General features: G+C 40.3%; 1 protein-coding gene across 1 annotated transcript; it reads right to left on the reverse strand.

The window, feature by feature from the left end:
* Positions 1 to 1,550: 1,550 nt before the first annotated feature.
* Positions 1,551 to 20,243, reverse strand: LOC107549501 (disks large-associated protein 1-like). The gene is made up of 6 exons (XM_016230615.1): positions 20,005 to 20,243; positions 15,161 to 15,317; positions 8,689 to 8,908; positions 8,471 to 8,499; positions 7,861 to 8,080; positions 1,551 to 2,383 (listed from the first exon to the last, which is right to left on the reverse strand). The coding sequence occupies exons 1-6, from the start codon at positions 20,241 to 20,243 to the stop codon at positions 1,551 to 1,553; spliced, it is 1,698 nt and encodes a 565-aa protein (XP_016086101.1).
* Between the last annotated feature and the right edge of the window lie 1,153 nt (positions 20,244 to 21,396).

The following is a 21,396-nucleotide window of genomic DNA, read 5'->3' on the forward strand; positions in this document are numbered from 1 at the left end:
AAAAGATGTACCACTCAGCACTACTTTATAAATAGTCCACAGATGCTTTCTGTATACTATATTGGCTAGTAATGACACACTGCAGATGTAGAGTTACAATAAATATGGTAAGGGCTTCTGCTTGAGTTAAAATAACATTTGAATTTAGTGACTTGTTTAAATCCATCTATATGTGACACTCCTGGGAAACTGAGACCAAAAAGCTCAACATGATTGCTGTGCATGGACCATCATGTTCACTTGGCATGAAAAGCAAAAGCGTTGTGTGACAGCTTTAGAGCGGTTCAGTTAGTAGACCAATGAAATGGCAAATTTTGTCATAAAATATGTTGTTCTACAACATAAATTACAGAGTCATGGTTCAAATGTGAATTTTAAAACTTTAAAAAGTTGCTACATAAGGACATAAATGGAACACTGTCAGAAAAAAAAGTGCATGTTAGGGTACTATTATAACCATTTAGGGGTAAAGAAGGTACAGAGGTGTCTCATTGAGGGTACTGCCCCAGTGACAAGCTGTTGTACTCTTAAAATTAAAATTTTTGCACCTTTTTTTCTACAGTGCACTTATTGTATTCATGCAAAACACTTTTGCTGCTCTTGGCTAGGAGTCTGGTCATCAGTGTAATTACATATGTAATTACAAGCAGGTTTTTTCAATATAAAAACATGTATGCACAAAATAAGTGCATTGTATAAAATGTTAAATTCAAATGTTAGTACATAGTAGTTGAAATGTAGTTAAAATAGCATGTACACTCGCATCATTGTGGTAGTTGTAGTTCTTAAGTAGCAACTTGATAGCAAGCACACAATTATTTCAAATCTGATCATTTATGTTGTAGCACAACATTTAATGCTAATCTTAACCACTTATTATACTCATAAATAAACCTAAATTTGAAATGTATAAAAATCCATTCAATATTTCAGTGGGATATCATGTCAAATTAGCCTTTCGTGGTGGCCTACAAACTGACCTCATGACTGAAAACCTTGATTTGACTCTTTGATTTTGTCACTAAAATTAATGGCATTCCCTATTTTCACCCAAGTCTACAACAAATAAAATAACTAACTTAAAAACAATGCAAAGAAATATATTCAAGGAATTTGCCAAATTTGAATGCATTTCGCTTTATTTGATAAGCGTTAAATGTATAAGCCATCTTCCAGCTGCATTCATATCCTCTTTTGGTCAAATTGAGTGCTGCGATCATTCACCACTGTCACACAAAAACTGCTTTTAGCCATGAAAACAAAAAAACAATGACAGTGACAGTCAGACAAATTGCGACATTCCTTACAATGCGAATGACATTCATGATTCATCTCCGTGGTGATGTAAACAGATTTTATGATCTGGCACAGCAAATGGTTCCCTCTAGAATAGCTACACTTATCCCTGTTATGCCAAAACGGCACCTTCTCCTGTCGGCATTTGAGCCAAGGTATCATCTTTGCCAAGAGAAAAGAGACAAGCTCTTCTCTGGATAAATGTGTATAGTGTTGATTCAGAAACGAAGTCAGTGTTCCAATGACAAGAATGATCAGAAGGATAGAGATAAGTAGGACATTGGTCCACTAGTGTACTTTCTGCACCAGAGTTCAAGGCTGGCACTTCTTTGACCGTCCGCTCGACTGCAGCTCTTCTTCTTCTTGCCAGTGTCCAATTTGGACCTTCCCAATGGCTTGGACAGCGATGGGCCAGTGGTGGCTCTACCTGGACTGGTAGGACTGGTTGGGCTGTTGGTGGCCGTGGTTCCTTCAGGAGTTCCCTCTGTGATCTTGATGCGTGGAGGCTCCATCAAGTCGAAAATGTTGAAGGCAGCCGGTTCGGGCTGGCACATTACTGAGGCGTCTGCAGTGTTTTGTCTCACCAGGCCGTTAGCGCCAGTCTGGACGCCAACGGACACCCTTTCGCTGGTGCTGGAATTGGTGCCAGTGGCAGCCTCCCGGCACATTGTCCACATGTTGTAGCACTGCGTGAAATTAAAGAAGTTGCTGTTAAAAGTCTTGAGCTCTCCGCAGACGTCCCTGCGCAGCTCCGCTAGCTCATAGCGCATTGCCGAAATCTCCTCCTTCCACTGCATGTTGAAGGCGGCCACCATGTTTGCGGACTCCTTGAAAGCCTGAATAGCCTGCGGGACGGGAGGATCCGGTGGGGGCTGGGATGGGGGCGGACACGGGACTTGGTAGGCATGTGTGGAGGTAGGAGGAATGGAGACAGCCGTGACCGTGGAACTGGTGCTGTGTTGACTACGCGCAGCATTTTCTCTTTCAAACCGCTCAATTTCTTGATAAGCCGAGGAGCTGGCGCCATCATCGTCATCAATTATATCCTCATTTAGCAATGAGGTGCCCTCCATTGCATCATACCCCTCTGGAAGACAAATTTGAATATGGAAATAGGGATATTCAAAGGGATGAACAGCTGTGGAATTCAGTGAAGCCTCTCACTTTATCTAACGTCAACACTTGTGTCGTGTAGTAGCAGTATGTGAGTAAAGGCCCTGTACACACAATTTTCACAAGTTTGCGTACTACATCGGTTCCTGGGAGAAAATTCACATGTATCAAGTACATTCCCAGAAAAAAAAGTGCCAAAATTGTACCTTTAGGGGTACAACAGCTTGTCACTGGGGCAGTACCCTCAAAGTACTTTGTACATTCTTTACCCCTCAATGTTTCATGATAGTACCATAAGAGTACATATTACTACTTTAAGGTACTAACATAAACCCTTTAGGGGTAAAGAAGGTACAAAGGTGTCCCTTTGAGGGTACTGCTCTAGTGACAAGCTGTGGTACCCGAGAAGGTACAATTTTTGAACTTCTGACAGTTTATGAAGAGAGACTGAAGAACAAGACAAAACATTAGATTGATTTCATCAGAAGCAGCAGTGGGGAAGCAAGTCCATTCTGCTGCTAATGTTAAATTGCAGGCTCGCAAGCAACTAGTTTCCAACTAGGTTTAATGCAGGGGTGTAGCTAGACTCTTTTTACTGAGTCACGAGCCTAAGTCAAATACCCCTCCAGTATGGCCCAGCAAAATATTACTAATAAATAATTATATGTACACAGGATTGCCGTATATCAACCTGAAAATAATTTTCACTGTTAATATTTCAGCAGTCAAGTTCTGTGTTTTAGATCAGCTGTTTAGAATCAGAACTTGTGATGCCAGATTTGGTAATCTATTCAGGTTTGCAAAAAGGTCTAAAAATGTTCGCGATTCGGACTCTTCACTCATGCACCGAATCATTCTACCCAGGCTCATTGGAAATACTGTGTTGGTTTGACAAAACAGCTCAAACCCATGTAGAAGGAAGTTAAAATAGCACAGCTGCATCAGTGAATGCGTTTTATATTATTTTTGCATCCGTTAACATTATCCAAGTCAAATACCCCTCCAGTATGGCCCAGCAAAATATTACTAATAAATAATTATATGTACACAGGATTGCCGTACATCAACCTGAAAATAATTTTCGCTGTTAATATTTCAGCAGTCAAGTTCTGTGTTTTAGATCAGCTGTTTAGAATCAGAACTTGTGATGCCAGATTTGGTAATCTATTCAGGTTTGCAAAAAGGTCTAAAAATGTTCGCGATTCGGACTCTTCACTCATGCACCGAATCATTCTACCCAGGCTCATTGGAAATACTGTGTTGGTTTGACAAAACAGCTCAAACCCATGTAGAAGGAAGTTAAAATAGCACAGCTGCATCAGTGAATGCGTTTTATATTATTTTTGCATCCGTTAACATTATCTGGTAGATTTAGGGTTGGGTGTGGTGTAAGGAGCATGTTATTTTCCAACAGGATAGAGCATTAGCCTTTTAGCGACACACCCCAGACATTTGAATTGTGAACCAATAAGTGTTTGAAGTAGCATAATAAAAACACTGCAATATGTGCCTGTACCAACATATTAAAAGTGGCCACGGTCACCTGTTGAATGTGCATTTTAGCACCACTCACTGGACATTTTACTTTGAAACTAATGCAAAATATGCAATGAGGTACATAATATTGGGTGCTGCAGAAACGTTGCCACAAGCACATATTTTCAATGAGCCAGGGCTTGAATTATTTGCAGTGGTTCCTCACATAAAAATGGTAACAGGATATTTTATAAAGCTGGATGAGGTGAATATTTACCTATAATCAATTGTAGGTATCATTTGTCAACTACAAAGCAGATCTTTATTGCATGTATACATTATGAATGACTTTGTGCTGCAGGTAAATACTATTTATATCTATTTATATCCCCCCAAAAAACTGATACAAGTATTCATCAGTATGCCACTCGTTTAATGAAAGTGTTCATGTTAAAAATGTACTGAATGAAATTCATTCAACATTGTGTTGTCAGGGTCACTTTCTTTTACTCACATACATTTAGCTTTCAGATGTGTGTTTACACTGCCTTCTCACTCACATCAAAGAGCATCTCATCTATTCAGCCTTTCCATCTCTTCACAGCATAGCCAATAAAAAAATCTCAATACTAGTAACCACCGTTTATCCATTTATCAAATCACAGAGCATTGTGGGAAATGTGGAGTCTAATTTTAAGGATTGTCTTGTTTTTGTGCAACAGAAAAGATGAAAAGGCAGTAAAATGTCACACAATCATTCAGGCAAGGAGATATGAACCCTATTGAATATGTTGAAAAGCCCAACTATCAAGCTGATTGGACCATGTGGAGATTATAGGGGCGGGATTAAGAAGAAACACGATCCAATAAAGTCCTTTATGAGGGCTGCACCAGGCAGAGGCTGCAATCCCACTGTCCATCACAGCTGAAATCTTCCACACCAGCTCTTACTTCCAACCGCATTTAGCTGGCCACGTTTGTCCTCCAAGGGTTCCAAGGTTGGTGTTAAAATAAAGAGAAATTTTAAAAGTGACCCAAACATTTTTAACAACAAAAAGAAAGAAGCATGAAATAAAAATGAATAAGAATTGCTTTACCATTCGATCATTTGCATTTGATCATTTTCATTTGAATATTTAATGTTCTGGGTTAAATTTATGCTGTAGTGACAGCATCTGTGACATGATGTCGATTACCACAAAATTTAAACTCATCCATCAGTTTGTAAAAACAAACAAAAAAAATGCATTTACAAGTACAGTAATGCTCTTTCAATGGATTTCTATGGGGCAAGGCATTGCACCAGTAAAATACAATGTATTGCAAAAATATCAAAATAAGACTTAAACATTACACGTGTGAACATGAGACTAGTGTGATAGTATCGCTTAAAAAATTACGTTCTTCACAACTGTACTTCTAAACCCTCCAGCATGTCTCACCCCATAGGCTTTCACTGTAAGTGCACATCTTACTGTAAATACATTTTTTGTTATATAATCAAAATTATTTTCTGTGGTAATAAACAACATTTAATCCTGCAATAAAATAAATCTTTTGAAATGCCCTTCATGGAAAAGCATTGCTAATTTGGCAACTGAACACTGGTTGTCCCTAATCTGACCTTCAGTGATGTGTCTTTCAAAGGATTAGTCCTGATTTAATTGAGAAGGCAGTGCAAAAACACACATATCCATTGAAAGATGTGTTGACATTATAATACCTGTGACAGGCATCTCTCCAGCTGCTCTTTTCCCCTGGATCTCTTTCCTGTGATGGCCAATGAGGGGCCATGCCGCCCACCCTCCCTCTCCACCATCACAGAACACCCAACACCTTACTCAATATTTCCCAATGATTTTAGCAGCAACTAAATTTAGCTTCATCTATAGGATATGCTTGATAATATTACTCTGATTGGTCAGTGCTTTTGAATTAACTACAGAACCAGAGAGCATTGATACCAGAGCTCAAGTAAATATTTGAACTTTCTTGTAAGTTTTTAAGGGAAGAAACCACCTAATTTAGCTTCTACACATACGCAAAGTATGGTTCTTTTTGTAAATCCAAAGTAGTACAGGACTGCTGAAACAAGAAGTCCTTCAGAGTGAAACAGAGTGGAGGAGATCCTTTTGAGAAAATGGTTTAGTCCTACAGCCGGTTGACTTGAGCTGACAGGGATTGCATACAGAGCCATATGTGGTGAAAGCACTTCAGCAGAGTGAGACGGTGGGATTGGAGAGCTCTCCTTTCTCCTTAGAGTCTTCGGTGTGTTGTCAGTATGAGTTTTTGGCAGTATGAAGGTCCAATCAAATCACACTCCAGTTTGAATAACAAACACAAAGAAGCCCACATTAAATGAAAGAAACAAAGTTGGACTGGAGTGACCAAACAAATCATACAAAAGAAAGTATCCTTTTGGTTTCAAAATGTAAACAACTGAAAAAAAATAAGTATTTTTAGTGTCATTTGACATCAATTTGTGGCATTTCAATAGGGTTCATAGCTTTACTCCATGTGTACACCAGACACAGCAGGGGTGTTGGGACAGGGTGCGGAGGCGGCATTTTGCTTGCACAAAGAAACTGTGACACGTGATGCACACATTCTCATGAGTATGTGTTGCACAAAACCTCCACAATTGCTCTGTTAGGTCTTCCTAAACTCATTTAGGTTGTGAAAATTACTAATTATTTAGGATTAATGTTAAAACTGGATTAGGATAATAGGATTTGTTTTCACCTCCAATTTTTGAATTCATACAGAGATTATTAAATCATAATTCAATTATTGCATTAACAAACCAACCAAAATTTCACTTCAGCGACAGGAGAATTACTCACATGCAAAATTACAATGACATTTTTCAAAAAGTAAAAAATACACTACTAAAATATCCTGTTATTATTCTGTATAATTCAATATAATATTCAAAATAATAAACCAAACCCTTAAGTGGTTAAATGACATCTTTAAGGAGAAGATTTTATTTTTCTAAAATAAATTAATATTTTCTATAAAATAAAGGATTTAGTCATGTGGAGCAGTTGGTTTAGCATACAGAAATGACAATATAATACACTAATCTAAAATAAAAGAATCTAAAATTCACTAAATATTATGCATTGAACACTAGGCATTTAACTTGGCAGTAAATTAGCATCTAGTTTTTAAAATTTAATTCTGATTCATTTTGTTGAAGAATGAAAACTTTAATTTCAATATTTTTTTAAGCAAATATTTTGATTCAACTTTCTTTTTGACCCCCACTTCTGAAGCACTGTGAATTTCTTTCTACTCACTAATGTAGATGATTTATGCAACACATAATATCACATAAAATTGTTTATGCAGTTCACAGTCATTGCTTTGTGCATTCAGGACTGAAACAGCCTTTAAAGTTTACTAAACCGAACCAACATATTTATTTTTTAACTACTAATCAATTTTCAATATATAGAAGACAGAAAATACACAAAAAAATTAAGGACTGTGAACACGTCTAAAGCCAACCTTCCTGCCCAACCTTAACCTGACTTTCTGTGTTGTGTGAAAACGCTTGCCTATGGTGTGTTGCATGCTCTGGACAGCTGTGCTAGTTAAAAGCATGCTGAGTTGTGTCTCTGCCTAAGTCCCTCTGACCCCCAGTCTAGCCTCTCATTACCACTGGACCCAACCAATCAGAAGCCCAGAAAAAGACATATGACTCGTGCAAAGGGAATTGCGGGCAACCGTCTTTCAACACTCGGGGAGCACAGACACATAAAAGCAAACACACACAACAGACAGGAGCTGACGGAAACGACATTCAAGTCAGTCATCTCTCAAGCACAAGGGAATCCCACTGTACATATGTAGGTATGCCAGAGTATGTTGTTCAGCATGTGCTGAATGTATGGCGGGTATGTGCTCTAAGCCTTCTCTCTCTCTCTCTCTCTCTCTCTCTCTCAGGTGGGATTTGAGGCATACGGTTACCTGTTGTGGATCTGAGAGTTGAAGTAACAGTAGAGGATGTCATTGAAGGCAAGCAGTCGTCATCTTGGGAATACCCAGCCTGAATTGCACGCAGGTAACTGTGGCTTCGAGTGCGGAAAGAGCCGGGCAGGTCCAAGGCCTCCACGGCCTGGGATTCTACTTCGCTAAAAACGGACTCGCAAACTGACTCAAACTGGCCATTGACCTCAGTCTCACTCACCTGAGAGACAAAAACAGGAATAGCAGTCCTTAATTTTTCCTCTTCCTTTCTCTTTCTCACTTTGATTCTTCCCCTTTGCACAGTAAATATGAAGGAGTGTTAGCAGGAGGAATATACCACTGGCAATTTCCGACCTTGAGCATCTCAGTAGAGTTATGTCAAAAAGCAACAGGATAAGAGAAAACATTTCAGATTGGAATTTAACTTCATAATAGGTAAATGAAGAAATGCAGATTGTTTGAAGAACTTTCAGAGGGAAAATGACACAAACAGTCAACAGCAGCAGACAGCAACAAGCAAAGATGTTCATTAACCAAGCATAAGAAGATGGCTAACTTTCCTAAATCAACTTCAATATTAAGCTAAAAGATACATAGTCTGCATGTCTACGTAACTTAAATTACTGCTTTTAAGTCTTCCTATAATTACAACAGAAATTTGAACAAATAGATTTTTTTTAATGTGTTTGAAACTTAGCATGTTCTATAAAACCTCCACAAAATCAGCATGTGCTGGATGTATGGCGGGTATGTGCTCTAAGCCTTCTCTCTCTCTCTCTCTCTCTCTCTCTCTCTCTCTCTCAGGTGGGATTTGAGGCATACGGTTACCTGTTGTGGATCTGAGAGTTGAAGTAACAGTAGAGGATGTCATTGAAGGCAAGCAGTCGTCATCTTGGGAATACCCAGCCTGAATTGCACGCAGGTAACTGTGGCTTCGAGTGCGGAAAGAGCCGGGCAGGTCCAAGGCCTCCACGGCCTGGGATTCTACTTCGCTAAAAACGGACTCGCAAACTGACTCAAACTGGCCATTGACCTCAGTCTCACTCACCTGAGAGACAAAAACAGGAATAGCAGTCCTTAATTTTTCCTCTTCCTTTCTCTTTCTCACTTTGATTCTTCCCCTTTGCACAGTAAATATGAAGGAGTGTTAGCAGGAGGAATATACCACTGGCAATTTCCGACCTTGAGCATCTCAGTAGAGTTATGTCAAAAAGCAACAGGATAAGAGAAAACATTTCAGATTGGAATTTAACTTCATAATAGGTAAATGAAGAAATGCAGATTGTTTGAAGAACTTTCAGAGGGAAAATGACACAAACAGTCAACAGCAGCAGACAGCAACAAGCAAAGATGTTCATTAACCAAGCATAAGAAGATGGCTAACTTTCCTAAATCAACTTCAATATTAAGCTAAAAGATACATAGTCTGCATGTCTACGTAACTTAAATTACTGCTTTTAAGTCTTCCTATAATTACAACAGAAATTTGAACAAATAGATTTTTTTAATGTGTTTGAAACTTAGCATGTTCTATAAAACCTCCACAAAACAACTCAATTATAACATATTCCATCAATAAAAGCCTGTAAAAAGCCACCTACCTAAAGCCCACATTAACTATTACTACAACAGCTCAACAGACCTTAACTTCAACTTTCTGATATCCTGTTTTAACAGCTGTTTGTATGAACAGTATTCAGCAAAGGTAACATCACAATTTTAAGGCCTTATTGCCTCTATAACCAAGCATGATAAAACATTATGTTCTTAAATAAATATCTCCATAACTCTTGGGAAAAACAAACAGGCATACTAACTTTAAGGTGGTCGAGCTAGTCAAGTAGCTCAAAGTGTTTTTGTCAGATGGTATTTTGGGGGTTCAAAAACCTAAATAATGCTGAGTTTTGTAACATAGTTAATCAACTTAACCTATTCCCCACTTGCCTAGCCAAGGCAAGCTACAAATTCCAATCTGGTTGACCAAAATGGCATCCCAATTTGTCTTTGGCCTGACCAGCTGGTAGTTCTGCTGGGCAACCACATAAATCAACCAGTGGTTGCTACAGGGAACGCCTTCAGTTTGACTGGTGTCTGAAGCACATGTCTAAACATGAGAATAACATTGGCTGGTACAACCATAGTATAAAAGAGGAGCCAGGAGAATTCATCATCCTCTTCTTCATCTTCACTGCCATTTGTTTATGTTAGCAGCTAAGCGTTTGCATGAGTGTGTTCACCTTGAACAAGCTCAAAGCGACACATACAGCGGTTTCTGTTCTCACTTGATTTCCGAGGGAATCTAGCACTTGAACAAAGCGTGTTTAGCTTCCGCGAGAGCTGAATACATACTGCACGTTGCGGATGTGGTGATAATTCTCTGCCTATCGCCCGCGGTTAGTCGGACCATTTGCGGAGTTTACAGGCAGAGCATGGAAGGGACCTGACATTATAACTGCACCCCAGAAACGCATGCTGTGTGCCTTTACTTTCATTTCAGGGTTGTATGGACCTCCCCCCGCCCTGGGTACCTCTTTGGATGTATGGCCTCCTACAAGGCCTCCTCAATTAGGCTCCTTCTCTTTCTTAAGTGTAGGCTTGCGAGCCTCCTTTATAAATCCTGAACTGAGCTGGTGCTCCTTACACACAAACGGTGTAGTTGAGTACCCAGTCGCGGGGCAGTCGTGGCCTAATGGATAGAGAGTCTTGTAACCCGAAGGTCGCGGGTTCGAGTCTCAGGTCCGGCAGGAATTGTCGGTGGGGGGGGTGAATAAACAGCGCTCTCTCCAACTTCAATACCATGACTGAGGTGAGACCCTTGAGCAAGGCACCGAACCCCCAACTGCTCCCCGAGCGCCGCAGCATTGGCTGCCCTCTGCACCGGGTGTGTGTTCACGGTGTGTGTGTGTGTGTTTACTGCTGTGTGTTTAAACTTGGATGGGTTAAATGCAGAGCACAAATTTCGAGTATGGGTCACCATACTTGGCCACACGTCACTTCACTACCCTGCTTTTTGAGGCTAGGAGCTTGACTGTACTTCCTTCGGGCTTCTGGGCCACCTGTGAGTCCATCACTGGCACAGAATCTGGTGCCCTAACCCTGGTATTGTACAGTGATGCAGTAACATTATGTTGTTGAGGTTAGGTGCTTCCATGTGCTTGCACTGATTATGTGTTTGCTGGTTCCTTTTACATAAAAACTGCATACTGATGGACTGGATCTACTGTAGGTGATCCCAAGTGTTATTACCATCATTCATGTCTCCAGAAATTGCCTAGGGTTGCCTATGAGCATGCTGCTCCCAGGTTGAGCATGTGAGTTCACTTGTTGATTTGAAAATCGAGTACTCCGCTCTCAGGGCTCTGTATACAGCCACTGCTTATGGTTGAGCTTGGCAGTGCTCCCCTCCCTGCGGGAGGGTTATCTGACCCCGCTGCTCCCAGAGCAAGCATGTGAGTTCTCTTCTCAATCTAAGAGCCAAGGACTCCTCTCCCAGAGCTCTGCAGGTAGCACAACAGGTTGTTAGGTCATCTTTTGCCTCCCTGTTAGGCTGCTCTCATGGTTGAGCTTATGGTGGAGCTCTCTGGAGCTCCACGAGGAAACCATACCAGGTGGATTAAGGCCTCCAGTGTGGCCTCCCTGATGACCGCCTCACCGCTGCTCCCTGGAGTTCCCACCATGTGACTGCCCTTAGGGTTGAGTTTGCAGAACTCCCCTCAATTGGAGGGTCTCCTATGAATATGCACTCCCAGGGCCCCATTATGCGCCCTTCTGAGCATGTGTGTTCTCCTTTCACTCTGAGAGTTGAGTGCTCTGCTCCTTTAGGCCTGTGAAGCAAACATATCAGGTTGTTAGGCCATTCTTTCGGCCCTCCTGATGGACTGTGAGCAACAGTGCATCCTCACGGCTTGATGGGTCACCTTGAGCATGTTACTCTCATGAGTCGTGTTATGTGCGAGGTCGAGTATGTGAGTCCTCTTACTTAGAGTCAAGTACTCCACTCCCTAGAGCTCCATGATGCAGTCATACCAGGTTGCTAGGCCTCTTCATGGCCTTTATAACGGCACTGAGTGCTTTCTAAAATCCATGTTTATGGTAAGCGCACTCGCTGAGCATCCTGTGTCCTTTCTAAAATCCATTTATGGTAAGCGTCACGCACTGCCGGCATTATACCCTTTCTTACCTTGGGTCCCACTCTACATATGCATCTTTACTGATACCTTAACAATGTCTCCAATCTGACTGGGCTGTGGGGGTATATGCCCACCAGCATATCTGGAGAGAGAGATCCTATAGGAAGTCTCTGTCTCAGGTACAGTGAAGGTGTATATTGCCGGTTCCTTGCAATTCCATTTGCACTGGACAGGTTGTTGGCTATCCTGTAGCCCCCCTGGGAGAATTGGGGGTAGATGTATGAAGTCCCCCTAAGTGAAAGGCCAGGGTCTGGTAATATGGTGATACCTAGACACCCAGCCATATCCCCTTAAATTAATCACATTGTTATCTGATTCAAAGCCTTTGAGCTCTGCCCTGGGACCAGACTTCCTTGTCAGCCCTTAACAGTTAAGTTATTTTGGGTATGTAGCTTTGGCCAAAGGGGATAGTGTCACTGACAACCGCTGATGCGTCCAACGGGTGACACAGATGGTTTTTCACTGTGGAGTTGATGCTTAGTGCTCGCCTCAGAGAATATGGCATGCACTTCCCTCAGCATGGCAGCGTGGGTATTCCATTCCTCATAGCAACTGCTACAGGACGCAGTTAGTGTTCCCTCAAAAGGGAACATATCAGGTTACGTATGTAACCATGGCTCCCTGAGAGGGGAATGAGACACTGCATCCTCTTTTCTTGCCATGCCTCAGGACGAATGCTTCATTATTGCAGACGAAGAAGTTGATGATGTATTCCCCTGGCGCCCTTTTATACTATTGTCACACTGGTAGTGACATCATAGGTTGTCACTGGCCAATGTTATTGTCATGTTCAGACATGTGCTACAGACACAGGCCATGCTGAAGGTGTTCCACATAGTGACTGCTAGAGGATGCAGTGTCTTGTTCTTCTCTCAGGGAACCATGGTTACATGCATAACCTGAGATATTAATCAACTCAACATATTTCCCACTTGTTTAGCCAAGGGGGTCTACCAGTCCTACTCAAGCTGACCAAGATGACCTCCCAAGTTGTCCTTGGTCCAACCTGCTGGTAGTTCTGCTGGTTAGCCACCCAAATCAAACTGATGTTTGGAATGTAGTTAATCAGATTAATATCTCCACCGCTTTAGCAAAGTTGTCTACCAACTCTAATCAGTTGGACCAAGACACTCTGAGAGTTGAGTGCTCTGCTCCTTTAGGCCTGTGAAGCAAACATATCAGGTTGTTAGGCCATTCTTTCGGCCCTCCTGATGGACTCTTGATGGGTCTCCTTGAGCATGTTACTCTCATGAGTCGTGTTATGTGCGAGGTCGAGTATGTGAGTCCTCTTACTTAGAGTCGAGTACTCCACTCCCTAGATCTCCATGATGCAGTCATACCAGGTTGCTAGGCCTCTTCATGGCCTTTATAACGGCACTGAGTGCTTTCTAAAATCCATGTTTATGGTAAGCGCACTCGCTGAGCATCCTGTGTCCTTTCTAAAATCCATTTATGGTAAGAGTCACGCACTGCCGGCATTATACCCTTTCTTACCTTGGGTCCCACTCTACATATGCATCTTTACTGATACCTTAACAATGTCTCCAATCTGACTGGGCTGTGGGGGTATATGCCCACCAGCATATCTGGAGAGAGAGATCCTATAGGAAGTCTCTGTCTCAGGTACAGTGAAGGTGTATATTGCCGGTTCCTTGCAATTCCATTTGCACTGGACAGGTTGTTGGCTATCCTGTAGCCCCCCTGGGAGAATTGGGGGTAGATGTATGAAGTCCCCCTAAGTGAAAGGCCAGGGTCTGGTAATATGGTGATACCTAGACACCCAGCCATATCCCCTTAAATTAATCACATTGTTATCTGATTCAAAGCCTTTGAGCTCTGCCCTGGGACCAGACTTCCTTGTCAGCCCTTAACAGTTAAGTTATTTTGGGTATGTAGCTTTGGCCAAAGGGGATAGTGTCACTGACAACCGCTGATGCGTCCAACGGGTGACACAGATGGTTTTTCACTGTGGAGTTGATGCTTAGTGCTCGCCTCAGAGAATATGGCATGCACTTCCCTCAGCATGGCAGCGTGGGTATTCCATTCCTCATAGCAACTGCTACAGGACGCAGTTAGTGTTCCCTCAAAAGGGAACATATCAGGTTACGTATGTAACCATGGCTCCCTGAGAGGGGAATGAGACACTGCATCCTCTTTTCTTGCCATGCCTCAGGACGAATGCTTCATTATTGCAGACGAAGAAGTTGATGATGTATTCCCCTGGCGCCCTTTTATACTATTGTCACACTGGTAGTGACATCATAGGTTGTCACTGGCCAATGTTATTGTCATGTTCAGACATGTGCTACAGACACAGGCCATGCTGAAGGTGTTCCACATAGTGACTGCTAGAGGATGCAGTGTCTTGTTCTTCTCTCAGGGAACCATGGTTACATGCATAACCTGAGATATTAATCAACTCAACATATTTCCCACTTGTTTAGCCAAGGGGGTCTACCAGTCCTACTCAAGCTGACCAAGATGACCTCCCAAGTTGTCCTTGGTCCAACCTGCTGGTAGTTCTGCTGGTTAGCCACCCAAATCAAACTGATGTTTGGAATGTAGTTAATCAGATTAATATCTCCACCGCTTTAGCAAAGTTGTCTACCAACTCTAATCAGTTGGACCAAGATTAACTACTTGTTTTCTCTCTGACCAGCTGGTAGTTACACTGGCCAACCACCTACATCAAACTAGGTTTTGGAACACAGATAATCAGACCAACCTATTCCCCACTAGTTCAGCCAAGGTCATCCATCAACTCCAACCAGATTGACAAAGATAACCCAGGTTGTACAAGACCCCACCAGAAGTATTCAACTGTTACACCTAAACCAACTTGGACAAACTTGGATCAGCTAATGATCAGTCAACACCTTAAGCTTGTTTTAAGTGGAAACCCCTTAATGAAGCATAGACCATTTGACTTAAGGTAGCATCAAGTCTACAAGAAGTCTAATCTTCACATCAGCTCAAGACACAATCTGAGAAAAAAGCAGGACATCTCAGACAGCTAAAGCCCTTTGCTTGAAACCACTTACTGTATGTAGATAGTCCTTGCTTGTACCTGTGTATTAGTGCCGTGTGGTGTTGCGAGTGGTTGGACTCACCTGGCTGACACAGCTTGCCTGACTGAAGGTACTGACTGCACGCATGTAGCTCTGGTTTCTGGAGCGAAACTGTGGGAGGTTGAAGTTGGTTGCTGGGTCCAGAGACACGCTGGGATGAGGGCGCATATCTCTCGTTGTTTGCAAGTGGTAGCCAGAGCTAAATGGAGGGAACAACCAAAAACTAATATAGCCATAGAGTAACCTATTCCGAATTAAACTGAAGGGTAACTCTGCAATAACCACCAATGGTGACCTTTTGGCAAACTCTGAGGATATGATTTAAGATAAATGACTTGGTTAACAGCTTTGCTGTCATGAACCCAAATGTAAGACACCAAAATTAAGATGCAGTAAGCAAACAATTTTCCAAGAAGTGCCAGAAAAAAATTAAACATTATGGTTTTGGATTAGTGTTGACACATCAAAATGAACTCACTATGATTGTCAATCAATTGTTTACTAGTTTTCCAAATTGGTTAGTACTTGGAATTTATAAGGTATGATGGCCTAACCCATATGGTATGATGGCATAACTCAGTCCAAAACCATAGACAGCAACTATCTGTCAGCAGAAAACACCAGGCAACCATATGGACAGGAGAGAAAGTGTGGAGAGAGCGAAAGACAAATCAGTTGACAATTTTGAAGCCTCTAACACTTCCTCACTGCCGATAGATCTCAAACATTGACAGCATTCCCTTCTTCCTCAGCTCTTTCATCAGCAGCTAATGTGTGAATTACTACTTTCGTATAAACATGAAAAGAAAGTTATTGATCTGATTCTTTATCCTGAAAAGTGAGGTGTGTAATTTCTGCGACACTAGAATCAACAAACATAACTATAAAAATAATGACTGTTTTCAAACAGGTTTTCTTCTGTCTGCCATTGGTTGGACAAACAATTCCCAAACAAACACTACTGATTGAGCCAGAGTTGATGTGCCTGGCTGTCTGGGATACGCAAACAAACTTTTCAGGAAAATCAACTTTTAAATTGTTAACAAATAGCCAATGCAAATTAAGGCATTCAGAACATTATTCACCATTAAAATGTAAACAATCTAAAAGACGGAGTCAAACTCAAACTCTGTCCACCCTATTTTGTATCCACACTCACACCAGCCAAGACTTTGTACCTCTCATTTAAATTTTTATAAAACATCCTGCTAGTGAATGTATGCCTGTGAGCCCCCTATTCTTTAATCAATGTAGGCAAAGGCCTCAGAAATTATATATATATAAAAAAAAAAATGTAGTCAATGAAACTGTGTGGGTGTATGCCCTATTTTAATAATGTGTATTGAAAGGAATGGAGATCATGGTATGGCGTGAGTATGTAATAAAACAGAAGCTGTGATTTAAGTCTGTAATTATCTGTAATAACAGACATTAATTCCCTAGTTGTTAGCTGATTAATTAGACTGAACGTACTGAAAAAGAGAATGTAACAATGTTGGTGCATTACTTTCATACACCTAAATGATAAAATGAGGAGCTATGGCTGACAGACCGACAGATTCTATATCAATGGGTAATCCTAGGGTAAGTGCAGCTTGTGAACTGGAAAGTCACTGAGATCCCCTTTTCCTGTTGCCCTTGAGCAAGATACCAGGTTTTTCTAGGACTGTCATTCATCAACAGAAGTACTATGGATGCAAAACATCTGCTAAATTACACTTAACTAAAACACTATATATTATAATTACATAAAAATGGCACTTAACTAAAACATTATATATCGTAATTAAATTACCTCCCCTAATGAATATCAAGGATATCAAATTATCCCAACATTTGAGTCGTTTTGTCATTTCCCACTTGCTTTCATAATATAGGACAACAATTTCTTTAAAACTTAAAACAACATGAGAAAGAAAAAAAGAGTGAACTATTAATTTTGGGGTTAAATATTTATTTAAAACAACCTATTTTAAACCACCAAACATTAAAGATTAGTTTACTCTAAGTTTATCCAATCAAACATTAGTCAGCATAAATTTAAGTTCAAAATGATACAGCACAGAATTGTGGGCAAGTCACTTGCTAAGAAGTGCTCACTCAGAACACAAATCTGACAATGAACGTATTTTACTGTGTCATCAGCAGCTGTATGAACCCAGCTTACAAGTTTCTGAGTGTGCAGGATTTGTAGGCACCGAATTGACACACAGAACAACTATTTTGGGAAATACAGAGTGTGATAGTGTCTCTGGAGCAAACTAGACACCTTGTGCCTCATGTTGTTTTCCATTTTCAGTGACGTCGCCCCGGCACCCAAACAGATGCCCTTCTTATCATCAGTTTGACAGCATATAAAAATGACTGTCTGGACAATGTCTCAACAAAATCCTCAACTTCGCACTGTTGGCTAGCATTGGGAAAGTTACTCAAAGAAGTAGTCAATTGCCAATACATTTTTCTAGATGAAAATTACTTATTTAAAATGACTATACTACTTACTCTGTGCATTTCAGAGTTTTACTATTTTATGAGCCCATGTCAAGCAATATCAAATCCTTTAACATATTGCCAGGGTTATTTAATGTGATTGAGATTTCCGAGACGCTCCTAGCATCAAAATCCAATATTCTTCTGCAGACTACAGATAATTTCATACCAGCAATTGCATTATAAGACATGAGTCAATGATAGTTAAACCCTGAGATGTCTTAATTAAGTGTCCCTATTGTTATTTAGTGGCGTCTATTGCCCATAACATCTCATAGTGCACTTTTTATAGGCACAGTCTCTGGGGAAAAGTGGGTTAAGTGTTTTTCATGAAGGGCACCATGGTGATAAATTATGATCTCAGCAACTCTCCAGCTCCTGGAACACATCTGTATGGGGTCGAAATCTACAAACCCAACATCCACATCACTGCTGTCGTCAGGAGTCATGGCTTTTTCGTTTTTTTCTCTTTTGATTCTCAAAAAATGCTGTTGTCCATGAATACTGTGATTGTCTGAGTAAGTACTGTCACTTTCTTTAGTTTAAAAGTGCCCAGAATCGTGTCAGATGACATTTTGAAAACATTCTGATTACATTTAATTAAGAATTTTATTGAGATGTTGGGTTAGTTAGAACTAAGATATTGAGTTAAAGATAAAGTTGTCCGAGTTGTTAGTGTATTTTTTGCTTTTAGTGCATTAGTGCAGAGTTTTAGTGATAGTATAAGTGTTTTCAGTGTTTTAACTACTTGTATACCTGTAGCTTAACTGTATCTAAATTATGAGTAGCTTGTAGCTTCAGAAGTTTCCTCAATTAAGGTTGATCACTGTCTCTTTTGTCGACTGGTGTATATTTGAACAGCAGACAGACTTCATTGTCTATGAAGCTCTTTGGAAAACCTGGACAAGATGTTGTTTTGCTTCACTTCCACCTCAGTATCACTGCATATTTTCTTAGGTCCTTTGAAAAAAAAAAAAATAAAAAAAATACATTTGACTGTTCTGCAATGATCTTAAAAAATATATTAAATATTTGTAATGATAGAAATTCCATCATATAAAAATAAATAATAACTATGACATAAAAATATAAGAATGAAATATTGTGTGAAAAGTATTTACTATTCTGCTGTAATGCATGTCCTGTATATACATTTTGGATGTCAATCTTGTATATGCCTTTCAGAAATTAAATAATTCAGTGAAAGTGTGACAAGTGTGTTTCCAGGGCCATAAGTGCCAGCAGTTGAAGCCACACCCAAATATGCTGATGACAACACAGTAATCAGCTGTTAAAAGAAGCAAAAGTGTATGAAGGTATGATGTGCAATAAAGCACAGGATTCAACTAGTTGTTAAAAAAAACAATCTGATCACTAATTATTTCACATCGTATTCCAAACCACAAACAATCCTATGTTTGAACTTTCCCTTGTGGGGCCATGCAGGGATGTAAAGTACTTCAGTTACTCTATTTTATTATGCTACAATTTTTCTATCATTTGCACTTTACTCAAGTCCTATTGAAATTTAATCTTTTTACTCTACTCAGATACATTTCCATATGTATATAGAGTAAGAGTGAAAAGATGAATATATACTGTGTAATATGGCTGTATACTATAAACCGTAATATACAGTATTTTAAGAATTGTTTGATAAATAGGAATTGTTTTAAATAGATTTAGTAACAGCACTAGCCACTTTCAGTTAAACATAGAATTTAAGAACTTCAGATTTTTTTTTCTTTATCAGGAAAAAACCCAAACCTCAGAATCCACCCAAACCTGTACAAAATGTATTCTTCTATAAAACACAAAATAAGTTATTTTGTAGCAAAATGTATGTTCATACAATGGAAGTTAATGGAGTATAATACAACACTGACTGGACCACATTGAATTTAACTGCATGGACAAAAAATCTAATTTTTTTTTTTTTTAATATCTTGTTTTGTGAAAGAAAGTCATAGAGGTTTTGGAAGACACAAGGGTGAGTTCAACTATAAACTATCATTTCTCTTTTACACTGACTGTTTACACCCCTACAATACATTTTTACACGCCTGTGGCCAGGCCTCATGCACTGAATATGGTCTAAAGCATTCAAGATAATAAGACTATTAAAAGATCATATAGTACACAATTTCTCTCAACATTAATATTGTCCTCTGCGATGCTGTGAAGTACTAAGCCACTCAAACACCACAGAATCTACACTTCAAAACTAGAGAAAACCAGCTGATTCTAAAGAGCGTTTTGGCAAACACCCTGGAAACTGCTCAAACTTTTAAATTGAGAAGAAACATTTTGATAAGGCAGGAGGATAAACAACGGACAGACAGTCATGGGCAACTCAGCGTTAAAAATGAGAACAATGAAGATCTATTCAGACTTACCTTTGGGTGTCTATATGTGGCCTCTGCATGGCTGATTTGAGGACAAGGGCATCGGACCGCACAGTCTTCTGAGGTGACGTCGTGGGGCTGGTATCAGACTCACCACTATCATCATCTCCCATGGCTTTGACGTAACTACTGCTACGCATCCGACGACATGGGATCTCCTCCTCCTTCTCAATCCCTGGATAACCCCCCCACTCATCCTGAGGCACCTGCAGGGAAAAAGTACACAGCATCAATGCCTGTTCTCACACGCAGAATGAGAGAATACAGTACCTTTCATAACACATCATGTCAAGCTGTTAACAGCTGCAGCTAACTTTCCGCCAATATATCCATCACAATTGATATATTGATATACAATCGCAGTCTCTTGATAGTAATTATGTAGACTCACTTACGGTACTTATTTATTTAACTAACATTTCAACATATCATGACAAAAAAAATATATATATATATATATATACATATATATATACAACACATTCTTAGTATGTGTTTCCAGATCCCTACTATAACTACCACTCGCAAACCATGTTTCACACACTGTAGGCAGCGCAATCCTAACAACCTGCACACTTTGCCTATGTCTGCTAATACACTAATTTCTTTTTCTATTGGTCTCTGGAATTGCCAGTCTGCTGTAAACAAAGCTGATTTCATTACTTCTATTATTAGTCACTCAAAGCTAAACCTCATGGCCCTGACAGAGACCTGGATCAAACCAGAGGACACTGCTACACCTGCAGCACTCTCCAATAATTTCTCTTTTTCCCACTCCCCCCGTTTGACTGGAAGTGGTGGAGGTATTGGTCTGCTTATCTCTAATGATTGGAAATGTAATCCTTTACCATCTTTGGGTATCAACAGCTCCTTTGAATCTGATTCAGTTACTATTACCTACCCTCTTAAAATCAATTTTGTAGTTGTTTATCGACCCCCAGGACCACTAGGTAACTTCTTGGATGAATTAGATGTGCTGCTCTCGACCTTTCCTTAGGATGGTACTCCCCTAGTTATGCTTGGAGACTTCAACATCCACCTAGATAAACCTCAGGCTGCAGACTTCCACACTCTGCTTGCTTCTTTTGATCTCAACCGAGTGTCAACTACTGCTACTCACAAATCAGGCAACCAACTGGACCTTATTTACACACGACACTGCTCCACTTATCATGTACTGGTTACTCCACTGCACACCTCGGATCACATCCCCCTCACTCTTAACCTCAACATGGTTCCTGACACAACACATACCCCTCCACATGTCATCTTTCTACGTAACCTACGCTCACTCTCACCCTCCCGGTTATCTGCTTTTGGTTTCATCTTCGCTTCCTTCCCCTAAACTGTTAGCATCTTGTGATGCTAACAGTGCTACTGATA

The sequence above is a fragment of the Sinocyclocheilus grahami genome, unplaced genomic scaffold, assembly GCF_001515645.1.
Source record: "Sinocyclocheilus grahami isolate Dianchi unplaced genomic scaffold, SAMN03320097.WGS_v1.1 scaffold374.1, whole genome shotgun sequence".
NCBI classification, from domain to species: Eukaryota; Metazoa; Chordata; class Actinopteri; order Cypriniformes; family Cyprinidae; genus Sinocyclocheilus; species Sinocyclocheilus grahami.

Excerpts from the sequence above, each read along its gene's own strand:
- LOC107549501 (XM_016230615.1), bottom strand. The coding sequence starts at position 20,243 with ATGCTGTGTACTTTTTCCCTGCAGGTGCCTCAGGATGAGTGGGGGGGT. Across the intron at positions 15,318-20,004 it reads CCACATATAGACACCCAAAG|CTCTGGCTACCACTTGCAAA; the intron begins GTAAGTCTGAAT and ends CCCTCCATTTAG. Across the intron at positions 2,384-7,860 it reads AACTCTCAGATCCACAACAG|AGGGGTATGATGCAATGGAG; the intron begins GTAACCGTATGC and ends TTTGTCTTCCAG.